Raw genomic sequence first — 24,149 nt, 5'->3', positions numbered from 1 at the left:
TCCTCACCACATTAGTACTGAGGCCATGCTTCCCACAGGCTACCCCAAGATAAAATGACTGAAAAGAACAAGGATTTTAAAGTAGGCATGTTCTTGCCAAATACGGGCCACCTCCCATGAATTTGGCTCAAGAATTCTTTGTCAGCCTGACTTACCATCAGCCTCACCAGTCTGACAGCTCTCCCAGCTTCCTCTAGCTCGTGCCTCATTTTCCCTGACAGATGTTACACATCTAAACTTGTCTTGGCATCCACATCTCAGAGGACCTGGACCAACGCAGGGAGTAACAACTTTGGTCCAATCAAAAATACAGTGAGATAGGGACTAGAGACTGACAACTCATTGCCATTATCCTGGTTCGTGGACAGTGCCTAGCATTACAGTGACTGCTCGATTACAAAAGATTTTATTGGTGGCTAAGTAGGAATATGTCCCTGTGGAGGAGGATATTGTTGTAGGTGCAGATTTATAAAATAATGCATGCTATCAATGCATCTCCAAGTTCTTTTTAATGTGTATTAAAGCTGATGACATTATTGTTAGTTAAATGCTTCTTTAATGTATAACATACCTAGTATTATGTTTTAAGTGGTCAATATCATGAACTCTATTTTTTCCATGAGAAGGAATTTTCTATTATATTTTATTATCCATTAATCTTTTTAAAAAAATTTTTATTGAAGTATAGTTGATTTACAACATTGTGTTTAATTTCTGTCGCATAGCAAATGACTCAGTTATACATATATATATGCTTTTTCATATTCTTTATCAGTATGGTTTATCACAGGATAATGAATATAGTTCCCTGTGCTATACAGTAGGACCTTGTTGTTTATCCATCTTATATGTAATAGTTTGCCTCTGCTAACCCCAGACTCCCAGTCCTTCCCTCCCCCACCACCACCCCCACCTTGGCAACCACAAGTCTATGAACTCCATTTTTAAATATCTAGTCATAGAGGTCAATTTCTCCTGGCCATCTAATTGCACTTTATTGCCTATTTAGTTTCCTTAGGTAATAAATCCATTGCACAAAGTTAAAGAATTGGCTTTTGATGTAAAATAATTATATGTTTTAGTATAAGGTGTATTTTTGCCTTTATAACAAGTTAATGGCTATATCTTTAACTTATTATAACTGTAAATTGTCACTCAGAAACTATGCCTTATTATACATAACTATTATATTGTTACTAAGAAAATGTGTTACCAGGTTTATGACATACTAGAAATATATTGCTGTGAGTCATGAATAATAAGTGGGTTCACAGAAGAAGGTGGAGAAGAGCATCACAGGCAGACCAACTCAAAAAAACCAAAAACTGGAAGTCCAGTAAAGCCTTGCATATTTGAGCAAAGACAAGTGATAGTATGAGCTGAACCACTGAGTGTGTGAAAGGGAGGAAAGGAGATTGTTGGAGCTGTTAAGGATAATCCCTCATCCTACTCTTTGCACTTTCAGTAGAGAACTGAGAAAAGAGACACAGGAACCTCACAAAAGGAAGATCAAAAGATCAGCTACAATAGTAATAGAGTTAACTAGAGGATACAGCTTAGCTCTGCAGCCACAGTGGGTTTCTCTAATTCCCTCATTGCCTTCCCCAGATAAGTCTGATGAACCCAGGCATAGGAGAAATGAACAGCAGCAGGTCTTCGCTGCCAAGAGGGATGGGACACATGAAAGAGGAGACAAATATTGGTCCAGAGGACAAGCCAGTCCTAAAAAGAGAGCCCAAAGGGGACTGGGCCATTCATTCCCAGTTCGGTTTCCCAACTTCAGCAGTAATGAGTCACTTCTCTCCCTTAAGGAGGAGAAGAACAAGAATATGGATAAAGAAAAAAGTTTCTTCCCATTCTTTACTCTCCTACAGCACAGAAGGACAGGTACCCATTTTAGAAAAATCATCCTCTTTTGGCCAGAGAGAATTGGCCCATTTACAGAGAAGAGGAATAATTGCTCAAACCAGGTTGCCTTTTGTGAATAAACATATAATTACATATTTCACATATGCACATAGTTGTATGTTAAATTCTTGCTTCCAACAGTCCATAAATATAGCTCAGAACTGCTTAGCTGTGGAAACATTTATTTTTCAAATCATCTTGAAAAAGTAACTAGAAATGTGAAGACTACCATTTCTCAAAGACTATTTCCTCTTCAGCCCATCTGTTTCCATGCATTGGTCAGTTATCAGCCCTGCTTCTGGGAACCCAGATCATTCTATGCAAAATTTAAGCAAATACACAAAATCAGAGCTATTTGAGGAGTCTGCTTTCCCAAATCATACGTCACTTTAGGAAGAGAAAAGGTGGACACTGCTCTAGGACAATTCACCAGCACTTCCTACCTGCAAGCAATAACGTTCCTGAATTCAGAGAAGGCACAGGGCACTCAACTCTGCCATTTTTTGTGTGTGAGCAAAGAGGGGCAGAGACATGTGCAATTGTTGATCGTAATCTTTGGCTTCCATCTGTCACTCTGTCCTGTGGGTGGGTGAAGTAGTCAAGAGCACCAGAGATGTCTGGATAAGGTTTTGAAAAACTGATCCTATAGCCCACCAGCTAGGCCCTCTGGGTACACAAGATGTCCAGAGAAGAACAAACCCACTTGGTTCAACAGAGAGAACAGGAGCTATTTCCAAAGTATGGGTAGGATATAGGAAACTCAGAAGAGACTGTGCATTATGCCAGGACTAGTGAAAGAGGAAACACTTCTAGGCCTGAATTACTGGCAAGAAGAGTGAGGTATGTAGGGAAGGCCACTTGACTTAAGTGTGACTCTTGGTGGATGGATGCAACCCCTAGCCCTTCCACAGAGAGGAGGCCAGGGGGGATAAATACCCTGCCCTTACTCTCTTCTTTTCCCACATTGCTTGCTAATGAGAGAGGACGAGTCTGCTAATACAGTTCTTATCAGTCAGCCTCCTGGGGAGAGAGCAGGATGGATAAATGTAGAGAATGGACTTTCAGGGACAAATGATAATGTCCAGCATAGGCAGAAATGCAGCCCTGTGAATGGAACCTTGATGGTCAGGGAAAATAGAATGTTGGATTGTCTACTGCCAAAGCATCTTAGGGGACACCTGACAGGAGAGTTAGGAGAAGCAACAAGTTGCCAATATCCTCCAGAAGTTTGAGAGCTATTGAAGAACTGCTCGTTTTTATCAGAGTTGGAATAATACCAGATTAAGTGGGAAGGAATCAGTTGTTCCAGCTCTAAATATCTGGGAAGAAATCAAGCAGAAGAAGCCAGGATATCACTAACAGCAAAACAGACTTCTTCTCTTCCATTATAGGAGGGAATCATGTATTTACAGTGAGCAAACCCAAGCTTTTATTGGACACATAGAACATAAGATAAAGATAGTTACACTCTGTTATGAAATTTGTTCATGATCATGTATGAAGAGTAGCAAATATGTCCAGAAGGAGGCAAGCTCGGGAGACAAATGACAAATGACCAATTCAGATGCAACTGTTCTCTCCTTAATGTCACATCAGAAACATAGAAACACCTCTTCCAGTTGGAAAGTGTACCAAACACTTGTTAGTATTCCACGTACATCCCCTCAGATGCTGTTCTCATTTTGATGCACACCAGCTTCAAGTAAGCTTTCACAAACTCGCAACAGCTAGCACCTACTTTTATTTGCCAGAGAGCTTCACTTGGGATGCCAGAGCTACTTTCCCTGCACAGGAGAGCCAGGTGAGTTACACCCCTGGAGTATCCCTGAACCCATGATTGCTATTTGCCAGGGTATAAATACTCCAGATCCCTGGCCCTGCTCAGGACAGTTCTGAAGCATGTCGCACAAGGTCTTCAAAGACTCCATGAATGCTTTGAGCCAAGTTGCCCATCATTAGAGTTTGCTTAATATTACACACTTTCTCAGTCTCCCTCAAATTCACTTCTTCATTCTGCACTGGATTTACCTGGGAACACTTCCTAACAAATCACTTTCATATGAATCTTTATCTCAGGGTCTTCTGGGGAACCCAATCCAAGAATGAGGGGAAGAAAACCAAATGAAGAGTATAGGAGAAGATTGCACACAAAGGAAAGGTAATTAAAAAACATCTAAGGACAAAATAGGACTATCACTTTTTAGAAGGAAAATATTAGAATGTATCATAAAAAAAATTCAAAAATAAAACACAATTAATATGCCAGTATTTCTCCAACTCGAAGGAAAAATCTCAGCGTTTTCATCTCAGGAAACTAGCTGTTGAGTAGATAGTTCAGCATGGCTGCTACTCTGCTGTAGAAGATGATGGTGTTGCCCAGTTGTTCTCAGTGGTTGATTCACACTGAGCGGCTGCAGCAGCATCACCTAGGAACTTCCTAGGAATGAAAATTCTTGAGTCTACCCCAGACTTACTGAACCAGAAACGCTATGGATGGAGCCTGGAACATATGTTTTAGCAGCACTCCACGTGATTCAGATTCTTGCTTAATTTGAGAACCACCACTGTAGCTCCCAGTCCCAGGAGATAAACTGAGGTGCAAGCATTTCCTTGGTCCAAAGAAAAAGAAACAGCTTTTGGCTCTGCCTCAGGAGAGAGGAAATGGAGCCTGGTGGAAAGCTTGAGTATGTAAGAGATGAAAATGGTCAGTCTAATGCTCATGACTACAAAATCCACCAGCTTGTGAAACAAGTGCTGATAAAAGAGACGTTGATGAGAAGCGGTTTACAGCACATGCAGTGGTTGATGGTGTTGTGGTCCCAGAAAAACAAGTTGACCATTGCCACTGGGTGGGGCATGACACCACCAGTACCTCTCCCAAAACAAACCAAGCATCAGCAGAGAACAGACCTGAGGGACATAGATCCCATGGTGACACCAGGCCACAAGTAATAAGATAGTGATCACTAATGACAAAGAAGCAGAAGAGAAAAGCAGAATCTTGCATTTCAAATTAGTGGTGATGGTCCTCTCTGATACAGAGTTCATTATCATTTTACGTGAAATGACAAGGAAATAGAAGAGATCTAAGAAGACAAGCTGTGAGAATGTTGAGGAGAGAATTCAGCCCGGTAAAAATGACCAAGCTCTAGGATTAAGAAGAGTGTGGGATGGAGTTCTCGTCCATTTGTGAAACAAATAAAAATAAAGTAGTTGCTGTTGAGACATTTCCCACAGTCACTCTCTTCAGGGAAGTCATCTCAGCAGGCAGGAGAAAAGAACCTCTTAATGGGCCAAAATTCCATGACTCAGAAATGAGAATTTCTATTGCTGTAACAGGAGAATGACTAGTCTTAACACAGGAAAATGCCTTCCTGTCTCTTTCTACACTTATGATTACACCCCCCCTGTTTGAAAAAGGTCCCAACACAGTCAGCAGCTCAGGGAGGCCAGTGATTCAGGGTGAGCTAAGCTAGAGTGTGCACTGGAAACCCAGTCTGCTTCCACTGGAAACAGCAAAGACAGAGATGCAGCATCTCAGAGAGGTTCAGTAATTTCCCAGGTTGCTAAGGAACCACATCTTGAATAAGGAATGAGAACTGGGAAGAGACCTAGAGACATCATAATCTCTGCCTCCATTGCTTCAGTCACTTCTCACCCCAGAACAAAATTAGGGGAAGAGGTAGTTCCAAATTTCATATTAGAAAGAAGGACAAACAGAGACACGGGATGCCACCATGCAGTCACTCACCTTTGTTCAGCATAGTGCCATCAGTACAGAGTCTTACAGTCTCTGCTCTCCCTAAAATGAAAAAAGTTTGGATGGTGTAGAAAGAGGGGAACCCTAAGCATATATACTTCTTTTTTTTTTTGTAACAGCAAGAAAATTAATGCCTGCATTATCCTGGAATCAATTCTGAGCCAAAGACCAGGATTTCAAATCAAGGCCATGACCAGATACTTCCCTCCAGTTGAAGAAAGGACACATCATCTGTCCATGGCACTGAGGCCATAAAATGATATTTAAAAGTGGGTTTCAGGACTTCCCTGAGGTGCAGTGGTTAAGAATCCACCTGCCAATGCAGGGGACACAGGTTCGATCTCTGTCCGGTAAGATCCCACATGCTGCAGAGCAGCTAAGCCCGTGCGCCACAACTATTGAGCCCGCACACAGCAACTACTGAAGCCTGCATGCTCTAGGGCCTGCATGCTGCAACTACTGAAGCCCATGTGCCTAGAGCCCATGCTCCACAACAAGAAGCCGCAGCAATGAGAAGCCCGCACGCTGCAGCAAAGAGTAGCCCCCACTCACCACAACTAGAGAAAGCCCGCGCAGCAATGAAGACCCAACACAGCCAAAAAAATAAATAAATAAATAAAAATTTTAAATAAAATAAATAAAAGGGGGTTTCTTTTACATGTGTATATATCAATATCTGGCTGGAACCCAAAAAAGCTTTCCTCAGGTGCTATCCTAGGAGGGCCATCTCTAAAGGAAACGAGAAAATACACTTTTCACAGATAGAGCTCATTTTGACTTCTGCACAGAATTTCAGTCCCCCAGCTACTGTTCATCCAAGAAGTAGAAGCAGAAGCCCCTCTTCCAGAGCCATAGATAGGGTGCAGGGATGACTCTAGGTGGCAATCCCTATGCTGGCTCTCGGGAACATTGACAAATTTCAGTAACACAATCTGTGGACCTGGCAATTGGTTAGGGTCCTAACACACTCAACATGGCAAAGCCCCTCATCACATTACCTTTTTCAGTAAAATTATATAGAAACTTCAAAGCTACCAAAGACGTTGGGTTATCAAATAACAATAAAAGCTGCCTCAAAGTGGCTTAAAATCTGTGAGAGAAGTAAATGCTATATTACCATTGACTCCATGGAAGCAGGAATGTGCTGTGTAGAGACAGCAGGGAAGAATCACACATGGGCATGGTGACATTTTTCTAAAGATACCTCACTTTTGGAGGCCAAGAATCTGAGTACATATTCTCTATTATTTTGGCTAAGGTGGAAGTTCACTACATGAATGATTCATACTTTTATTCAATAATTATTCCATAATCCCATCATTTCTGCATTTGAAAAAGAATTGAAAAATTATACCCACTTGCTGTAAAAAGTTTCCTCTAAAACATGGTGTTAACTGAATAATGGTGCATTTTTTTTCTAGAATTTACTTTCTTAAATAATGCTATATATTTTCTCATAAAAATGGCATGGAATATAGTGGGGGTTTTATGTTATGTTTCTTATTTCTGTATCTTCTTTATTTTGTTTTTATTGTGGTAAGATCACTTAACATAAGGTCTACCCTCTTAAATTTTTAAATGTACAATACGGCATTGTTAACTATAGGTACAGTGTTGTACAGCAGATCTCTGGAATTTATTCATCCTGCATAACTGAAACTTCATACCTATTGAATAATTGGAGTGGACACAACACTTTCAAATTCAAGTCAGACAGACAGATTCCTTCCACCTAGTGGCCTCATGCCTAAATTTTAAGACAGTAATCAAGGCACATAAGCAGGAGCTGAATCTAGAATTTAAGAATGACCTGAAAATCAGACACAGAGTTTTCACTGGCATGGAAAAATCAGATTTTAAAATACAAATGCATCTGAACAGAAGTGTTACATTGTGACACTGGGATACAAAGAGAGACATGGGAAAGACTATATAACATTTTTAAAAGTATCATTGAGACTGTGAATGTGGACAGAAAAGGCCAAAGAGAGGAGTATCAAAGGGAATTTTTAAAGGTAAATCAGGTTTGCATATGTTTAGCAGCAGAAGAGTCTGTAGAGATGGAGATATTAAAGATCTAAGAAAGATGAGGAAAATTTGAGAGAATAAAACCCCAAAGAAGATGAAAAGCAGTTGATAAAATTCAACATCCACTCATGTTTTTAAAATATTTTTTAATTGGAGAATGATATATACTTCTTGAAGATGATACAATATATGAAACTCAGACCAAAAACCAGCAACTAAATTTGAAAACCATAAAGACATTTCTGATTAGAGCTAGGAGTAAAACCAAGATGCATACAGTCCCCACTATTACTTAACATTGTATTAAGAGTATTAGAAATGCAATTATAAATGGGAAAGGAATAAAAGGCTAAGAATCAGAAGAAAACAGGCAACATTACTTCTTTTTATAGAAGATTTTATTAACATAATTGGAAAACCTGAGAGAATCCATGGAAAAACTTCTACAAAAAAAAAAATTGTATTACAAAGTATAAAATTAACATATAATTCAATAGAATTCTTATATACAAATACTAATCAGAATATAAAATGAAAGCTAGAACTCTTTTTGCAGTAACAAAATAAAATAAAATTCCCAAGGATAAATCTAATAAGAAATGTGCAAAACATAAATGAGGAAAATTACAAATACTCCTAAAAGTTACTGAAGCAGACCTGAAGAAAATGGGAAGACATACCACACTTGATGATGAGAAGTCTGAAGATCCAAAAATGTCAGTTCTCCCTAAGTTTACTTATAAATTTAAGAAGCATTAAATTAATATGCCATCAGGATTTTTCTGAAACTAGACAGATTAATTATAACGGTTATGGTTAAAAATGAATAGCCAGGAAAACCCTAAAAAAATAAGAACAATATGTGGGAAGCTACCTTCAAATATGAAAACATTATGAAGCTTCTATAATTAAAGCAGTGTGGTATTGGCTTATGAATAGACTTATAGACCAATAGAACAGAATGGAAAACACAGAAATAACTCAGTGCCTATGAAACTTTATATGTAATAAAGGCAACAGCTCAAGTCAGCAGGGAAAAGAAGGACTTTTTTTATAAATGGTGATAGAACAACTGGATAGCCATATGGAAAAAGATAAAGTTGGATCCATTCCTCACACCATACACTGGTACAATTTCTAAAAAGATCAGACATTCAAATGTAAAAAAATGAAATCATGCAAACATTATGAAAAAATTAGTGAATTTCTTTATAACCTAAGAGGAGAGAAAGCATTTCTAACTATGATTAAAACACCAGAAACAATAAATGATTAAAATCTTTAATTTAAAATTTGTATATCATAAGGAAAGTCAAAAGGCAGATCATAAATAGGGAGGAAAAATATATGCAACTTATACCTCAGACATAAAGCTAATATAGTTAATATACAGTTCTCCTAAAAAGTGGGAAGATCAAAATCCAATAGAAAAGTGGGGGAAAGGTGTGAAAAGATAGTCTATATAGGATGTAATACCAACAGCCATTAAATACCCACAAAATCTCCAGTGTTTCTAATTATTAGAGAAATGCAGATTGTAACAATACTTAAAAACTATTTCTCACTTATCAGGTTGAAAAAATTGAAAATTTTTGAGCATATACTATGTTGGAGGGAGTGTAGGAAAGTAGGCCTTCCCATTTACTATTGCTAAAGGGAAAATAAATGTCAATTCTCCCACCAAAATCCACAGATTCAGTACAATCCCAGTCAAAACCTCAGCAGGTTCTTTTGTAGGAATTTACAAGCTGATTCTAAAATTCATATGGAAATTCAAAGAACCTAAAATAGCCAAAACAAACAAATATGAAAACTATGAATGAAGGTAGAGGACCTACATTTACTGATTTCAAGAATTATTGTAAACCTACAGTAATCAAAACTGTATGATATTGACCTCAAAATAAACAAGTAGATGAAAGGAACAGAATATAGAGAACAGAAACACACACACACACACACTTAAAATTAATTGATTTTTAGCATAGGTAAAAAAAACAATGGACACTTTTTGTGCAAAAACACACACCAGAAAAACCTTTGATCCATACTGTACACTATATACAAAAATTAACTGAAAATGAGTTATAGATCCAAATGTAAAAACCTATAAAACTTCCAGAACCAAATATTTAGGAGAAATGTTTATGATTCTGTCTTAAGCAAAGAATTTTTGAATATAACAAAGCTACAATTCATAAAAGAAAAAAATGGTAAATTGGACTTCACTGAAATTAAGATCTCTGTGAATAGAATGAAAAGATAAGCCTTTTCATGGACTATTTGAAAATCTCATATTTGGTAAAGGACTTGAACTCAAAATATGCAAAGAACCTTGAAATCTCAATGATAAAAAAAAAGCTACTTTTTAAATAATGGGCAAAAGTTTGGATAGACATTTCACCAGAGATTTATGGATGACAAATGACCACATAAAAAGATGCTCATCATTATTAGTCATTAGGTAAATGCAAATTAAAACCACATTGAGATACCATTGCACACCTACTAAAATGTCTTCAGTTAAAAAGTGGACCATACCACTTGGTGAGGATGTGGCAGAACTGAAAATCTCAAACACTACTGTGGGAGTGTAAAATGGCACAACCACTTTGGAAAACAATTTGGCAGTTTATTTAGAAAATTAAACATATACCTATCATGTGACTTCACCATTCCACTCCTATGTATTACTCAAGAGAAATGAAAGGATATGTCCATGCAAAGACTTGTACATGAATGTTCATGATAGTTTTGTTTGTAATAGCCCCAAACTGGAAACAACCCTAATGACTATCAACAGAGGAAAGGATAAACAAATGGTAATAGGGTATCCATATACACTAGTAGTAGTAGTAGTAGTAGTAGCAGCAGCAGCAGCAGCAGCAGCAGTAGTAGTAGTATATCCATCCACTCAATGGATACACTACTCAGCAACAAAATATAATTAATTATTAATAGATGTAACAACATGAAAGAATCTCAAAATACTTGAACCAAGTGATAGAAACCAGACAAAAATGAATACATACTGTACAATTTCATTTATATAAAATCTTGAGAATGAAAACAAAAGAAAGAAAGCACATCAGTGGTTACCTAGGAAAAGTGGGGGGAATGGAAGAGTTCTCAAAGGGACAAGATTATTGTGATGGTTTCATGAGTGTATACATATGTCAAAACTTATCAAAATTACAGTTTAAACATTTGTAGTTACTTGTATATTAATTATATCTTCTTAACACCCTTCTTAAAACATAATAAACAGATAAATACATATATACTGAATTGAAAATACTTGCAATCCTGGCACCTTCATGCCTCAATTGCTCCACCCCTTCAAAGCATCAACCAAACAGAGGTAGAGATAATATAAGCACAGGATGAAGTCAGAGTCAGGGCACCCAAAATGTTGACAGAGCCAAAGCTGCCATACATTTGCTATGGCTTCTTTCTCACTCTTATCCCTTCACATTTCTCTTCCTCTGGCCTCAGGAAGAATAGTAAAATATCTCTTAAACAAGACACAGCACTAACCATAAAAGGCAAAGTTGATAAATCAACCTTTGAAAAATAAGAACATTTGCTATCAAAAGATACCATTAAGATTAAGTGAGACATCGTCTGGGAGAAAATCGATATATAGAGAGAGAGACAGAGGTAGAGTTACAGGCAGAGATAAAGATGTGTGTATATGTGTACACATGTATATATCACCTGTATGTATGTATGTGTATATATATGTTATACATACATGTACATATACATACACACATGCACATATATGGACTTGTATGTAGAATTTTTTAAATTCCTTTGAGGCAATAAGAAAACAACTAACAATCTTACTTTTCGAATGTGAAAAATACTTGAATAATTACAGAAGAAGATATTGAAATAGCCAATAAACATATCAGAATGTGTTCAACATCATTACCCATCAGGAAAACGACAATTAAAACAAAAAGGCATTCTGCTACAACACCGGAATGGATAAAATAAAAATATTAAGTGTTAATGAGGATGCAGAGAAACTGAAGCTCTTGGACATTGTTGATAGTAGTGTAAACTGACCTAAATATTTTTGAAAACAGTTTGACAGTATTTACAACATCTAAATATATGCCTACTCTATTATCCAGAAAATCCACATCTAAGTATACATCCAAAAGAAATATTTGCCTACTTTAATCAAAATACAGGCTCAAAAATGTTTATAGAAACTTTATTAATAATAGGGAAAAACTTGAAACTGTTCATTAACAGACTAAATAATTGTATATACACATAATGGAATACTACATGGCCTTAAAAAGTAATAATCTATCCACATATGCAGCAATGTAGATGAATATCACAGGGTTTATGCTGAGGGAAAGAAGCCAGAAACAATAGAGTACATGTTTAGATGAAGTTCAAATACTAATCTATGATAATAAAGGAATAGTGGTTAGCTCTTGGGGTGAGGGAAGGTTGCTGAGGGCAAGTAGCTGTTACTGGAAAAGAGAAAGAGGAGACCTTCTAATGTGGGTGGAAATGTTTTACATCTTGATCTAGGTTGTGGTTACATATATATATGCAAAAGTTCAATATGCTATACACTTAAGCTTTGTGCCCTTTACTGTATGAAGTTTAGACTACAAAATTTTTTAAAGGTTTCTTTTTTCTTTCATTACCTACATTCTACTGCATACCCAATATACTAACCCCACTCCTAAATTCTAGGTCCCCTGAATTTAAGGATGTATTCAGCCTCATCTAAAGTACAATCCTTCTCTGTATACTTATTCTTTTCATTGCAGCAACATTGAACAGAATCAAAGGGCAAAATTAAACATTTATCCTAACTTCCCTAATTTCCTAATAGAAGAACATTCCTAAGGAAAACTTGATAAGTAAAAATATTTCCCTAGCACTTCACTTGTCATTGTCCTCAAAAAAATTTTACCACTAATGGTGAGTTTAGAGCAAAAAATTTTTTCTTTTGACTTTTTATATAAAACTGTATTTTCCATTACATGATACTGTGTATTTATAAACTTATCCTGAGATCAACATCCCTTTCCTGTATGCCTCATTATTAGAATGTGGTGACTATGGTCAGTGCCTGAAAATTCAACAGTAATTGCCTCTCCTAAAAAGCAGCAGCTTGGTGCTGCCCTGATAACTAAACGTGTACCCACAGCCATTTACTGCTCTGTTACATCCTCCAGACCATTATATTTATTAAAATAAATATAATGCAAGCCACCTATATAATTCTAAACTTTCTGATAGATATGTTAAAAAACCAAACAGATAAATTCATTTTAATGATCTATTTTCTTTAACATAATAGATCGAAAGTGTAATTTCAACATGTAATGAATATAAATAGTTATCAATGAGATTATTTACATTAGTTTTCATATTAATTCTTCAAAGATCCAGTGTGTATTTTACACTCACATTGCACACTTACACTAAGTCTCAATTTGGATGATCACATTTTAAGTGCTGGATGCCATATATGGCTAGTGACTACTGTATTGGATAGTGCAGCTCCCAGTTACCTCGGACCACAACCAAGCTAACCCTTGAAGTGAAACTCCAAATTCTGACTGTCTTGAAATAACATATAATACCTCAACCCCACATCTTTATAACCTATAAAATTATATTTCTCTCACCTGGAAGTTCTAATTCACTAAACTATGTCCCTAGGGCTCCACCTACCAAGTCAGAGGTCACCATACTTGCATCTGTCTGAAACCTAACATACTTCCCACTTACACAGTACAAAATTCATCAGAACTGATCTTGTCGTTTTGCCAAGACGAGCTCAACAAAATTTTTCACCTCCTACTCTCTTACAAAATGTGATATATTAAAATTATCCTGTGAAAAGTAGCATGGAATTACTGTGAATATATTCATAAGTTCAATGTGCTAGGTCAACAAACATGTGAAGTAGAATCTTCCAAGAGAGACATGAGGCAAGAAAACATGGCATAAAGGAAAACAAACCAGATTGGGGTTCAAGCTGGGCTTTCAGTCCCAGCTCTGGCACCAGGTTGTTTTATGTTCTTGGGCAACATACAAACATATCTGAGTCTCCAAAGTGTGATGTATTTTATAAAGGCAATGGATTAAATGATTCCTAAGTCCCTAATATTGAATAGCAATAGCAGCTATTTTTGTAAAATAAAGAAGGAGTTAGGAAATGAGGGTGGCGGAGGATAAATCCACTTAGGAAAGAGTTAAAATCTCCTCTACTTATAGAATAGAAAGGAAGCTTTGGAGCTTGGAGTCCACACCAAATAATAACAACAACAACAATAACAGGAGGAGGGGGAGTAATAAACACTCCAATAAAAAATTCTTGGATCCCATTTCTCAATTTCTAGTATTTCTTCAAAAGAAGGTTTTTCTGCCCAAGGTTTTCTTCAGGGCAAATTTGACATCCTTATTCCTCAGGCTGTAGATTAATGGGTTGAACATGGGCACAACAATGGTATAGAATAGGGAAGACACTTTCCCCTGATCAAGAGGTAAAATAGAAGGTGGTTTGAGGTACATAAAAGCTCCTGATCCAAAGAAAAGAGAAACTGCAATTATGTGGGAACTGCAAGTACTGAAGGCTTTGGACCTTCCCTCAGTGGACCTAATGTGGAAAATGCTGCAAAGAATGAAACCATAAGAAATAAATATGGTCACAATAGGCACCCCAATGCCAGTGGTCACAGCAATAAAGACAACTAGTACATTTATGTAAGAGCCATTGCAGGAGAGCTCAAGGAGGGGAATGATGTCACACATATAGTGATTGACAAGGTTGTCAGCACAGAAGGTCAGAAATACTATATTTCCTGTGTGAGCCACAGCCCCCAAAACCCCCATCCCATAGACCCCCAACAAAAGGAATAAACAGACCTGAGGAGACATGGTGACCGTGTACACCAGTGGTTTACAAATGGCAACATAGCGGTCATATGCCATCGCTGACAGGATGAAGGATTCAGAAAAGACAAAAAAACAAAAGAAAAAGAGCTGAGTCATACATCCTGCATAGGAAATGATGTTCTTCTTTGAGACAAAACTTGTTAGCATTTTGGGGATGATGGCAGTAGAGAAACTAAAATCTATAAAGGACAAGTTGAAGAGAAAAAAGTACATGGGAATATGAAGGTGAGAATTCAGTTCAATCAAGGTTATCAAGCCCAGGTTCCCCACTATGGTGACTATGTAGAAACCTAGAAACAAGAAGAAGAGGGGGATCTGGAGTCCTGTCTGGTTTGTTAAGCCTGAGAGGATAAACTCTGTCACAGAGGAGATGTTGTCTACAGCCATTCTCCTCTAGGATAATCTGTAAGGGAAGAAGAAGAGTTGTTCAGAGACAGAGAGAAGAAAAAAAAAAAAAAAACCTTCTTGAAAATGCCATTTGAACAGAGAGATTTTTGAACTTCAAGAAGATGGCATTTCTTCATACGTGTGTCTCTCTTTTCATGGTCCCCAAGTGCCTTGAACCATCCTAGTAACTGTGGGTGAAATTTGCCTCCAGAGTAAGGATCCTTTCTGTGCACTTCCTCCCCACTACAGCCTTTGGTCAAATATGTAAGACCTGGGGCCCTTCTTTAGGGTGACTCGAGACGTGGAAGCTGTTCGACCCTACCTAGACCTTCCGCCTTGGGGCCAGAACTCAGCAGAGCAGGAAGATGTGGTTGTGTGCCCAGGGTCTTTGGCTGGAATGGCTGTGAAATTATTATGTGGTAATAATAATGGAGTCATAATGTAAAGTTATTAATTAACTTTAGGAAAAAGAAAAGGAACACTTACTGAGCACTAACTATGGGATAGGCATTGTTCTAACTGCTGTGTTGCATTATGATTATCCCCATATGACAGATGAGGACACTGGGCTTAAGTAACTTGCACAAGTCCCAGTGCTTCTAAGTTGCAGCTGAAGGTGAACTCAGGTGGTCTGGCTCAGAGTTTGAGCTTGTAACCACTTTGCCATAGGACAGACCAGGTTGGGCAGGCATTCACCATCCTTCTGCTTGGAGTCACAGTGCTGTGCTCTACTGGCTCTCATCCATCTCTTTCATGGAGACTCAAATGCCCTGGTGAAAAGAAGGTGAAAACTCGGAATTCAGATACCTCTGCTTCTGTTTCTCTTCTTTAAGGATCAAAACCTCTAGTTTATCTTGGTTCTCTTGCTGAGCAAAAGAACATGATCTTTGATTGTGGCTTTGCCCCAATCCTCCTGTCCAGCATCCAGGAATTAAACAGCATCCTTTCCTAATGTGCATGGATAACAGAAGACTAGTTTTATTCTGAATTAGAGATCTCAGGTTACCTAGTTAAAAGAGACTCCCTCAGGATCACTGCTCCAGAGACCACTTTCCCTAAGGAAGAAGAAATGTTTACTTATATCTTTGATAATGCTTGACATGGCTTTTAATGGCCTAGCCCTTTATAGAGTTTACATTTTTTAAGTACATTTAAGGGCAAAGCAGTGTGGGAAAAATAATTCTTGCTACCTTGTTTTGAGCACTTACTGAACACTGTGTCTGACCCAGGGCCTCATATGAAGGATCCAAAGCAGTACACAATTTTATCTCATTAATTCCTCACAACAGTCTATTAATAGGCTAGACCTATTAATCTTCACTTTAAAAGTGAGACACAGACTCAGCTTGTAGGTTCCAGAATCTTAAGTCAAACTCTGGTCTGTCTAACTCTAAACTTCATAGGGGCCAGGGATATTAAGTATAGATACTTAATGTGTGCTACTGATGGCACTCAGTTTGTCTCCATACATCAGTCCTGGCTACTGTAAATTGCATACGTTCTCAAATAGTTCCCAGGAAGGAATTTCATTCAAATAGGGACTAAAGAGGCAACCTGTACTGTGTACTCTGCACCTCTTACCACGGGCATTTATATATTAAGGATGACATATCATAGCCAAGAAATAAATCTTGATGTGGGGAAATTTGATGTTTGGTGTGCCAGTGGATTAGAGTGCTTTTTGGTCCTGGGTTAATGGCAGAAGTCCTTTTATAAAAGTTATGAAATCAAAAAAAGTAAATAAATAAAAAAAAATAAAAAAAAAAAGTTATGAAATCAAAACACAAAGGTAGAAGTCTGCCTTCAAGCAAGTCTAACTAAAATCACTGCACTCAGGCTTGTGTGTGTTTAAGAGTTTGTGCACGTACATCAGTGAGGACCTGCTTACCCTTAGCTGAGACTCAGCAATGATGGTGCCTCATCTTTTTGATATATGTTCAGAATTTTCCACATCCCAGAGTAACCCTAATGAATCTCAATCCCACTACATAAAAGTAAAAACAGGAGAAACATAATTCATTGTAATGAAATTAAAATAAGCTCTCCTTGAGATCCAAGTACAAAGAAGATATTAGGTGGTTCTCAGAAAGCTCTAAGGGGATTTTGTTACTTCAGAGACAGTTGTCATGGCAACCTTATTTCCAAATGCATCTTAAGCAGAGCTTCTCTAAAGCCATGTTACCTGTTGCCTTGCTCCAATACAAGCAGAAAGCAAAAGCAAAAAAAAAAAGCTGTTTTGTTTTTCTATTTGTATAGTACCATCACCTTTCCAAAACTTGAATCCAAAACTTGAACAAAAATGGCTTCCTTCTGTTTGTTTCTAACTTAAATTATATATTATACATGAAACATTACAGGACATGTGAAGATTTACATATAATAAAATGTCCTTGCAAATACATCTCATACATTTGCATTAGCTCTCAGACTTCTGGTAGTACATCAGACTTGTACAAGTATGGTCCCAAACCAATCCCTACTTATCATAGGATTCCCAGCTTCGATGAGAAGCACAAACCTGACCAGAGAGAAAAGATGGCATCTGAGAGGCCTTCATGTGAAATAGTCTCCATTAACTCCTGAGAAAGTAGACAGAATTAAATTCATCTTTCAATAGTCATATGGGTCTGTATAATAGTTAATGTTAAATTGCTTTTTTTAAAATAATCAATTAATTTATTTATTGGCTGTGTTAGGTCTTCGCTGCTGCACACGGGCTTTCTCTAGTTGCGTCGAGCAGGGGCTACTCTTTGCTGTGGTGCGCGGGCTCCTCATTCCCATGGCTTCTCTTGTTGCGGAGCACGGGTTCTAGGTGCGTGGGCTTCTGTAGTTGTGCTACACGGGCTCAATAGCTGTAGCTCATGGGCTCTAGAGCACAAGCTCAATAGTTGTCGCATATGGGCTTAGTCGCTCCGCAGCATGTGGGATCTTCCTGGAGCAGGGCTCGAACCTGTGTCCCCTGAATTAGCAGGCAGATTCTTAACCACTGCACCACTTAGGAAGTCCCTAAATTGCTTTTACTAAATGTATTTGACAACGTAATATGTGAGGTTCAGGGATGCAAGAAAACATGATTCATGCCGAAACGAAACTTATAGTCTAATAGTGACATCACCCTTATAAGCTCTTCTTCCTATTTCTGTCCCTTGATATTTCACATTTCCCAGGATTCAGTTCTTAACCTTTCATACTGTTTTGTTAACTTAAGTTCTCAATGAGCTCATTTGTTTCATGGCTTCAACAATCCCTCCACATAAGTGGCTCTCAAATTTGTGTCTTTTGTTTTCAATTCTTTATTAACCTCCTTTCTTGTGTATCCAGACTTTTCTTAGATATTTCCAAGAGGCCATCCTGTGGTCATCCCTGAACTCACTAAGAACACAGATGTACACATTTTCCTTTCTCCAAAAGTAACTGTCTTTTCAGCTGCTCCATTATTTATCTGGGTATCACCAATGGTTAGGAAGTAGAAGGTAGAATTCATAAAGCTAGATTCTATGCCCTGGTTTTCTAGGACAGTCCCAATTTGTGCCTATCATCCCAGAAAAAAGATGAGTAGTTTTCTTCCACTCTGAAATATGTGCTAGTTGAATGAGAAGTATTCAGAGCATGCATTTTGGAATCTAGTAGACCTCAGCACAAACCCTGATTCTACTACTTAGTAGGTATGTGGTCTTGAGAAATTTGTTTAGCCTTTCTATGAGTTTCCAAATTTTTATCTTAAAATTAGTAAAATAACCACAACTCAAAGGGTTGTTTTAATGAGTAAATAATGCACCTTCTGGACAAGAAGATACAAAAGGAAGCTATTTTATTGTTATTATTTAAAAACAATTTATATGTTATATATTATTTTATTAAATAAATTAAATTTATTATAATAATAGTAATAACTATATCCTTGACTGAAATTGGTTTCAGAATGGACTAGAACAGAAGGCAGAGAAATCAATTTTGAAACCTTACACAAGCAGTAGAAACAGAAAAAGATGAACAGGGCCACATATTATGATATTATGATGAAATGCCAAACAGGATTTAGTATCTCTATGGCTTGAGAGAGAACAATGGAAAGGAAGGGGCACAAATCATACTTGATTAAGTTTTCAAGCTCAGGGGAACAGGAAATGGAAAAATAAGGAAGGGATAGAGTAAAGAGCTGGATCTTAGACAAAATCATCAAATGCTGGCAGGACTTCCAAATGACAAAGACAAGAAAGTAGAAAACTGAAACTCAGAGACTGAATGAAAGGGATTAAGATACAATTTGAGGAATCATCTGAATAAAGATGATTACAGAAAATTGAGAAAATTGCTTCAAGGAGGAGGGTTTATAAGACAGCAGAAAATTAAATAGAACTTTCCCAAAATGCCAACAAACAGATAATGAGAAAAGGAAATTGACCAGGGAAATGTCAAAATAAGGCAAACGTAGTGGTTAAGAGCAAGAACTGGAGAAAACAAACCTAGAATTAAACCCCAAGCATATTCTTTATGTCCTGGCAAACATGAATAAGTCACTTAACCTAATGAAGACTCAGCGTCCCAGTCTAAAAAACAGGATAACAATACCTAACTTGCAGATATTTGTGTGGTTAAATTTTACTCCAGTGAATATGTACTTAGTAAATATTAGCTGAGTCTATAAAATGTCATATAGGCCAAAAGTAGAGAAAATGTCAAGAGTAAGGGATAAATAATATTGCAAAAAGTCCAAGGGGAAAAAAACCTCAAAAAACAGCCTTGAACTACATCATTCTCTTGTAAGTGTATTCACTTATTTTTCCATATTACTTTTACTGTCCTTAGTCTGATACAGCTTACAACTATTCATTGGTTATTTCAAGACTGTATTCCATAAACTCCAGCTAGATTAAAAACTTCTTCAAGGAAAATTCTTAATCCTATAGCTTTGGGGTACTCTAAGACACATTACCTACCTGTTAGAGTGGTGAATACATTATAGATACTCCTTATTACCTTACCCTACACCCTCCTTATTTTTCCATTTCCATCATCCTGCTGCTTTTCCCCTGAGCTTGACAACTTAATCAAATATGATTTGTGCCTCTCATCTCTGTTGTTCTCTCTCAAGTCGTAGAGATACTAAATCCTGTTTGGCATTTCATCGTAATATCATGATATGTGGTCCTGTTCATCTTTTTCTGTTCCTACTGCTTGTGTAAAGTATTAAAATTGATTTCTCTACCTTCTGTTGTAGCCCATCCTGAAACCAATTTGTTAGTTATTACTATTACTATAAAAAATTTTACTTATTTAACAAAATAATATATACCATAAATTGTATTTTTTTAAGATCTTTATTGGAGTATAATTGCTTTACACGGTTGTGCCAGTTTCCGCTGTACAACAAAGTGAATCAGCTGTGTTTTAAACACATATCCCCATATCCCCTCCCTCTTCAGCCTGCCTCCCACCCTCGCTAGCCCGTAGGTCATCACCAAGCATCGAGTTGATCTCCCTATGCTATGCAGCAGCTTCCCAGCTGCCATCTATGTTACATTTGGTAGTGTATATAGGTTAATGCTACTGTCTCACTTCGTCCCAGCTTCCCCTTCGCCCCACCCTGCCCACGGGTCCTCAAGTCCGTTCATAACATCTGCATCTTTATTCTTACCCTGCCACTGGGTTCATCAGTACCATTTTTTTAGATTCCATATACATCAGTTAGCATACGGTATTTCTTTTTCTTTTTCTGGCTTACTTTGCTCTGTATGACAGACTCTAGGTCTATCCAACTCATTACATATAGCTCAATTTCATTCCTTTTTATGGCTGAGTAACATTCCACTGTATATATGTGCCACATCTTCTTTATCCATTCATCTGTTGATGGGCATTTAGGTTGCTTCCATGCCCTGGCTACTGTAAACAGTGCTGCAATGAACATTATGGTACATGTTTCTTTTTTGGATTATGGTTTTCTCTGGGTATATGCCCAGTAGTGGCATTACTGGGTCATACGGTAGTTCTATTTTCAGTTTTTTAAGGAACCTCCATACTGTTTTCCATAGTGGCTGTAACCAATTTACATTCCCACCAACAGAGCAGCAGGGTTCCCTTTTCTCCACACCCTCTCCAGCATTTATTGTTTCCAGATTTTTTGATGATGGCCATTCTGACCAGTGTGAGGTGATACCTTGTGGATTTGATATGCATTTCTCTAATGATTAGTGATGTTGAGCATCTTTTCATGTGTTTGTTAGACATCTGTATGTCTTCTTTGGAGAAATGTCTATTTAGGTCTTCTGCCCATTTGTGTATAGGGTTGTTTGTTTTTTTGATATGGAGCTGCTTGTATATTTTGGAGATTAATCCTTTGTCAGTTGCCTCATTGGCAAATATTTTCTCCCATTCTGAAGGTTGTCTTCTTGTTTATGGTTTCTTTTGCTATGCAAAAGCTTTTGTTTCATTAGTTCTTATTTGTTTATTTTTGTTTTTATTTCCATTATTCTAGGAGGTGGGTCAGAAAAGGATCTTCTTTGATTTATGTCATAGAGTGTTCTACCTATGTTTTCCTCTAAGAGTTTTATAGTGTCTGGCTGTGCATTTACATCTTTAATTCATTTTGAGTTTATTTTTGTGTATGGTGTTAGGAAGTGTTCTAATTTCATTCTTTTACATGTAGCTGTCCAATTTTCCCAGCACCACTTATTGAAGAGGCTGTCTTTTTTCCATTGTATATTCTTGCCTCCTTTGTCAAAGATAAGGTGATATATATGTGTGGGTTTATCTCTGGGCTCTCTATCCTGTTCCATTGATCTATATTTCTCTTTTTGTGCCAGTACCATACTGTCTTGATCATTGTAAGCTTGTAATATAGTCTGAAGTCAGGGAGCCTGATTCAATATATTTCTCTGTTTTCTCATTTTGTCTAATTTACAGTATTTGAGGTCTCCTTTCTCTAGGCTGCCGAGTTGTAGTTCCTCTTGCTTCTGTTCTCTGCCCCCTTGTGGTGGGTTGGTCCAGTGTCTTGAGTAAGCTTCCTGATGGGAGGGACTGGTGCCTGCGTTCTGGTGGGTGGATCTGAGTATTTTCCCTATGATGAGAAGGGCCATGTCAGGTGGTGTGTTTGGGGGTATCTATGAACTTAGTATGACTTTAGGCAGTCTGTGTACTGATGGGTGGGTTTGTGTTCCTGTCTTGTTTGTTGTTTGGTGTCTCCAGCACTGGCAATTGCAGGCAGTCAGGCAGAGCCCAGTATTAGACTCTGATAGAGGTCTCCATGAGAGCTCTCTGCAATTAATATTCCCTATGGCCAGAGGTTCTCTAGTGGTCCAGTGTCCTGAACTCAGTGCTCCCACCCCAAAGCCTCAAGCCTGACTTCTGGTGGAGGAATCAAGACCCTGCAGGTCACTCGTCCCAGCAATAAAGGTGATTAAAAAAGACTAACCAAGCCCCAGAACAATGGTAAAAAGTTAAATCAAACAAACAAATACTGAAACAAGGAAAAACAGGTACATGCATAAGAGAAACAAAAACAGAACCCAATAAAACATAAAGCACTAGAACTAGAGAAAATAACCCCAGAACAAAATCAGACAATTAAATAGAAAACCAACAGAAATTTAAAACCAAAAAACAAAACAAAAGCAGAGTACAAAATAAAGACTGATGCAGAGAAACAAAACAAACCAACAAGAATGATTTTAAAAAAAGAAAAAAAGGAGAAGGGGGAGAGAAGACAGAACAACAGAAGAGCAACTTAGAAATGGAAATATATATTAAAAAATTTTTTAAAGAAGAAAAAAGAAAAAGGAAAAACAGTTAAAAAAAATGACAAAGTGCCAGAGAAATGGTGAAAACAAGGACCAAATATAACAGGGACCAAACGGAAACAAGGACCAAATATTAAAAGAGCACGAGAACAACCAGATAGATTGAAGATCCCCAAAATGAAACCAAACAATTAGAATTAGAACTGAGATAAAGATAAAACCTAAAAACAAAAATCAAAGCAGTGTGTCACCTGAAGAATAAAGATGGAAGCAGAACAGACCAATAATGATGATTAAAAATAAAAGATAAAATAAAATAACGTAAAATAAAATAAAAAGGGATCAAACACAGAACAACAACAAAGCAAAGTATAAATGGAAATATAAAAAGAAAAAAGAAAGGAAAAGAAAAATGTATTAAAGATAAAGAAAAAAAAAGATAGGGGAAAAGAACTCAGCACAAGAGCCACACCACCAGACTCCTGTGGTTGGACCACACGCAGAGGCAGGGACAAAACCAAAGCTGAACGCCAGGGACAGGGGAACTAAGGAAGAGGATCAAAAATCTTTCTATCAGCTGTCTAAGCTGCAAATTAAATCCCCGCAATCATTAATATTGGGATGCATGATTTTTTTAAGCTCTTTATTAGAATATAATTGCTTTACACTGTTGTGCCAGTTTTTGAGCTACACCAAAGTGAATCAGCTGTATTTATACATATATCCCCATATCCCCTCCCTTCCATGACTCCCTCCCACACTCCCTATCCTGGCCCTCTAAGTCATCACCCATCATTGAGTTTATCTCCCTATGTTATGCAGCAACTTCCGGCTAGCTATCTGTTTTACATTTGGTAGTGTATATATGTCTATGCTACTCTCTCACTTCATCCCAGCTTCCCCTTCTCCCTGCCATCCGCGTGTCCTAAAGTCCATTCTCTGCATCTGCATCTTTATTCTTGCCCTGCTACTGGGTTCATCAGTACCATTTTTTTTAGATTCTATATATATGCGTTAGCATACAGTATTAGTTTTTCTCTTCCTGGCTTACTTCACTTTGTATGACAGACTCTAGGTCCATCCACCTCATATATATAGCTCCATTTCATTCCTTTTTATGGCTGAGTAATATTCCATTGTATATATGTGCCACATCTTCTTTTGGATGCATGATGTTTGATGTTAGATCATATTGTGTATACTACCTTGAAGCATTTTCATTAAAAGTATATATTTTTGGCATTTTTTTGTGCCAGTAAATAAACTTCAACAGCATTGTTCTTAATGGTTTTATAATATGCCTTCAATGGAAGTACCATCATTTAGTATGTCAGTTCTTTGACATTTGTTATGTCCAATTTTGACTAAGATAAATACTGCTGAGT

At 37.4% G+C, this 24,149-nt stretch overlaps 1 protein-coding gene across 1 annotated transcript; it reads right to left on the bottom strand.

The window, feature by feature from the left end:
• Window positions 1-14,089: 14,089 nt before the first annotated feature.
• LOC130861566 (olfactory receptor 8B12-like) lies at window positions 14,090-15,025 on the bottom strand. Its single transcript, XM_057750575.1, has one exon. The coding sequence runs from the start codon at window positions 15,023-15,025 to the stop codon at window positions 14,090-14,092; it is 936 nt and encodes a 311-aa protein (XP_057606558.1).
• Window positions 15,026-24,149: the final 9,124 nt, after the last annotated feature.

The sequence above is a fragment of the Hippopotamus amphibius genome, chromosome 9 (genome assembly GCF_030028045.1).
Source record: "Hippopotamus amphibius kiboko isolate mHipAmp2 chromosome 9, mHipAmp2.hap2, whole genome shotgun sequence".
Taxonomy (NCBI): domain Eukaryota; kingdom Metazoa; phylum Chordata; class Mammalia; order Artiodactyla; family Hippopotamidae; genus Hippopotamus; species Hippopotamus amphibius.
Note: the sequence above shows the minus strand (reverse complement) of the source record. Positions and strands in the feature narration are given on the sequence as shown.

Bases quoted from the DNA above. Each gene is read 5' to 3' on its own strand.
- LOC130861566 (XM_057750575.1), bottom strand. From the start codon at position 15,025: ATGGCTGTAGACAACATCTCCTCTGTGACAGAGTTTATCCTCTCAGGC.